This window comes from Psammomys obesus, unplaced genomic scaffold (assembly GCF_907164565.1).
Source record: "Psammomys obesus unplaced genomic scaffold, mPsaObe1.curated_primary_1811, whole genome shotgun sequence".
Taxonomy (NCBI): Eukaryota; Metazoa; Chordata; class Mammalia; order Rodentia; family Muridae; genus Psammomys; species Psammomys obesus.
This window is the reverse complement of record NW_026585987.1, coordinates 6,981,976-6,985,579: the sequence shown is the minus strand read 5'-3', so window position 1 is coordinate 6,985,579 and position 3,604 is coordinate 6,981,976. Positions and strand designations below refer to the sequence as shown.

The window sequence follows — 3,604 nt, the reverse complement described above, 5'->3', positions numbered from 1 at the left end:
GGGTCACAGAACTCAAGGAAATGCGCTTGCTAATTTAGTAGGAGCATTATGAAGGATGCCGAGGAAGAGGTGCAGGCAATGAAATATGGAAGAAAGGGGAGGAGGAGGGGGGAAGCCTCTTCTCCCTCCCCACCAGGGACCTCTCCATTCCCACTTCCCAGAAGCCCTCTGCCCCCTTCTGAGTTTCCCTTTGAGTCGCACCACGAGGACGTCACTGGGTCTGCGATGTTGATAGAGTGATAGGAAGCCCAGAGAAGCCCATCTGCTTCTCGGCCTCTGTTCAGCTTCGCAACGTTCCAGGGTATAAGTAAAAGCCCCGTGGACTGAGGAGGGTCCTAAGACTTATTCTCCGACAAGGGTAGGCTCGGGATTAAAAAAAAAATGCTTGATGCTCATTTTTACTTTGTTTTTACTTTATTTTTTAAATACGTTTTTAAATTTTTAAAAATACGTGTTTGTGCTTTGCCTACATGTATTTTCGTGTCCCACTTGTGTGACTGGTGCATACAGAGGTTAGAAAAGGGCACTGAATTCCCTGGAACTGTTGTTACCGAGGGTTGTAAGCTGCCGTGTGGGTGGGGTCCCAATTCAGGTTCTTTAGAAAAGCAGCCAGTCCTCTTCGCCACTGAGAGTCTCCCCAGCCCCTCAGAGATTTTCTTTACGGCCAATTCCAACACAGAAAGGTGTGTGTGTGTGTGCGTGTGTGTGTGTGGGTGTGTGTCTGTCTGTCTGTCTGTCTGTCTCCGTGTATTGGCATTAGAGTTTCTATGACTTTTCTTAGAGAAGAGAAATTTTAGTTTTTCTGACCTGTCTTGGGGGAGGGAATTATGCACTAATAGCCATAGACAAAACTCAATTTTGTTTTCTTTTTCTTGTGAGGTAGAAATTGAAATCTACAAATTTAATAACTATGGATTTAGAAAATTTCCTTTTGTAATTCTGTCAGCATTTTAAACGTTTTTTTCTCATTAGATATTTACATTTCAGAATTGTCATGTCCTTTGGAATAACCGAGCCCTTTATGAGGTGATGTCTCTTTCTCTCTTTCTTTCTTTTAGTTCCTTTTTTCCCCCTTCAAAACAGGGCTTCTTAGTGTAGCCTTGGTTGTCATGGACTCGCTTTGTAGACCAGGCTGGCCTCAAACTCACAGCGATCTGTCTGCCTTTGTCGCCGTGAGTGCTGGGATTATAAGTGTGTGCCACTGTGCCTGGCTCTCAGTTCCTTCTTTTTATTAACTCACACACAGCTACTTGTCTTCTGGTTTGTTGAAACAGTGACAACACTTGCCACAATAAAATCTGTCAAAGTGGCTAGCTGTGAAAACTCTAGCACCACACTCATCAGAAGGACAACCTCCACAAAGATGACTACTTTCGCCATTTTCATCCACCTTATAGTATTTCAGGACAGCCAACTTAACCTTCTCCCTCTTATGCTTATTCTTCTTGGGAGTGGTGTAAGACTTCTTCCTTTTCTTAGCACCACCACGGAGTCTCAGCACAAGATGAAGGGTGTCCTCCTTTTGAATGTTGTAGTCAGATAAAGTATGGCCATCTTCTAGCTGCTTACCAGAAATGAACAGCCTCTGCTGAGCAGGAGGAGTTTCTTCCTTATCCTGCATCTTTACATTTTCAATAGTATCAGAGGGGTCAACCTCGAGTGTGATGTCTTCCTCAGAAGGGTCTTAACAAACCTCCATCCTAGTCAATTAGCTCTGTTTTCCCAGCTAGTGACTCATGCGATCCAGTATGCAAATTATGTTTTAAATAATATAATTTAATATTTTTGGGTTCTGGAGATCAGAAGTCCACAGTTACATTGGACTAAAGTCAGTGCTGATTGCTTCTAGAAAGCTCTAGGAGATGACACATTTCCTTGTGCTCTTTTACCTTCCAGAACCAGGGTCTCATCTTCCCTATGGCTGATGGGAGAGGAATTAGTAGCAACTTGATGTATCATGGTTCACAAGACATAAAGCATTGCATAAGCATTAAGTGGTGCTTCTCAATCAGACCTATTAAAGCATCTGGGGATATTTAACCTGGAGAAGTGAGGACTCATTAATACAAGATGGTTATAGTAGCTATAGTGGTTTGAATGAAAATGGCCCCTGGAGGCTCAGAGGGAGTGATATTAAGAGGTATGGGCTTGTTGGAGCAAGTGCGTCACTGGGGGTGGGCTTTGAGACTTCAGAAGCTCAAGACAGGCCCAGTGTGATACTCTCTTCCTGCTGCCTGCCTATCTAGATGTAGAACTCTCAGCTTCTTCTCTAGCATAGGAAAAAAAAAATACATGATTTAAAAAAAATCACATTTGAGTACATGTCCCATTAAAATAAGAACATCAAAAAGAAAGCGGCAAGTTGTGGGGCTGGACTGTAATGGGATTCCTGGCAAGGAGGATGTTTTCTAAATGTCTTGTAGGATGGGACCCTGAGACCATCAAAGGATTAAAATGCCCTGAAAGCCATCATCAAGGGCAGAGAAACAGAGGGCCCTCTCAGTTAGGCTCAGTCTAGAGGGCTTTGGTGGCTGCAGCTTTGTCTTTTATTTGCTGGCAGGGCCTTTACCCTTGCCAGAGAGCTTGGCGTTACCATAGTTTTTATAAACAAACTTTGAGGTCCATGGTCTCTTGTGGGCTGATAGTGAGAAGTTAGCTGCTTTCGATGACAGTGCTTTGGGGGAGCTGAATTCTCTTGCTGGGAAGCAGGTTTGACACTGATGCCTTGCAAAGGTTTGAGTTTTTGTCCTGACTTCCTTTGATGATGAACACCAATATGGAATTGTAAACCAATATTTACTATTGGTATATCTTTTAGTAAAGCTGTGGTTAATCCTAAACAGCTGTTTAACCAAATCACCACACAGAGACTAGGATTTATTTAGTTAACTTAGAACACAATGCTGGGCAATAGTTACTCCATCCTAAACCTCCAAAGCCCGCATAGTTTCATACCATTTAGATTTACCCATTATACTTGCTTTTAGTGGTATCTTAGATCCAGTTCATTTCTCCACGTCCTTCTAAGACCTCTCCTCCAGCCACTTGCCCAGGTTCTGCTCCTCTTCTCCCTCCTACTCCTTCCTCTCCTCTGGTTCCTCCCCTCTTCCTCCTACTCCTTCTTGCCCTTCTGCTTCCTTCCTCTCCTCCCACTCTGAACCAGGAAGCCCCACCCTATCCTCTCAACATTGTGGCTGGTTGTTTTAATTGACAAATTAGAGAACAAATGGTGGCATATTTATACAAACTCGATACAGGTGATGCTTAGAGTAAGTATCACAATGCAATGTCTGGATTGAAACCAGATAGTGGGGGAGAGAAATCAGCATTAGAATGAACAAGGGTAAGGTGTATATATTCCAAAAGAACATTATACTAACATCTCATCCAGCCCCAATTTGTTTTTTGGTCATGGTGTTTCATTGCAGCAAATCAAAAACCCTAACTAAGACAACCATCAACAGGCAAGACAGGGAGTCTGAGCAATCCATTTGTCAAATGCTTCTAGCTGAGGGCGGAGGTCCAATAAGAACGTCTTTCCTAGATTCATAAATGGAGACTCTGTTACCTTACAGGTAGAAGTCAAGGAGAGGTAGCAAGGAGG

General features: G+C 43.2%; 1 protein-coding gene across 1 annotated transcript; it reads right to left on the bottom strand.

Annotated features, from left to right (window-relative positions):
- Positions 1-1,246: 1,246 nt before the first annotated feature.
- On the bottom strand, positions 1,247-1,959 carry LOC129671898 (ubiquitin-40S ribosomal protein S27a-like). Its single transcript, XM_055601068.1, has 2 exons — positions 1,890-1,959; positions 1,247-1,683 (listed from the first exon to the last, which is right to left on the bottom strand). The coding sequence occupies exons 1-2, from the start codon at positions 1,957-1,959 to the stop codon at positions 1,247-1,249; spliced, it is 507 nt and encodes a 168-aa protein (XP_055457043.1).
- Positions 1,960-3,604: the final 1,645 nt, after the last annotated feature.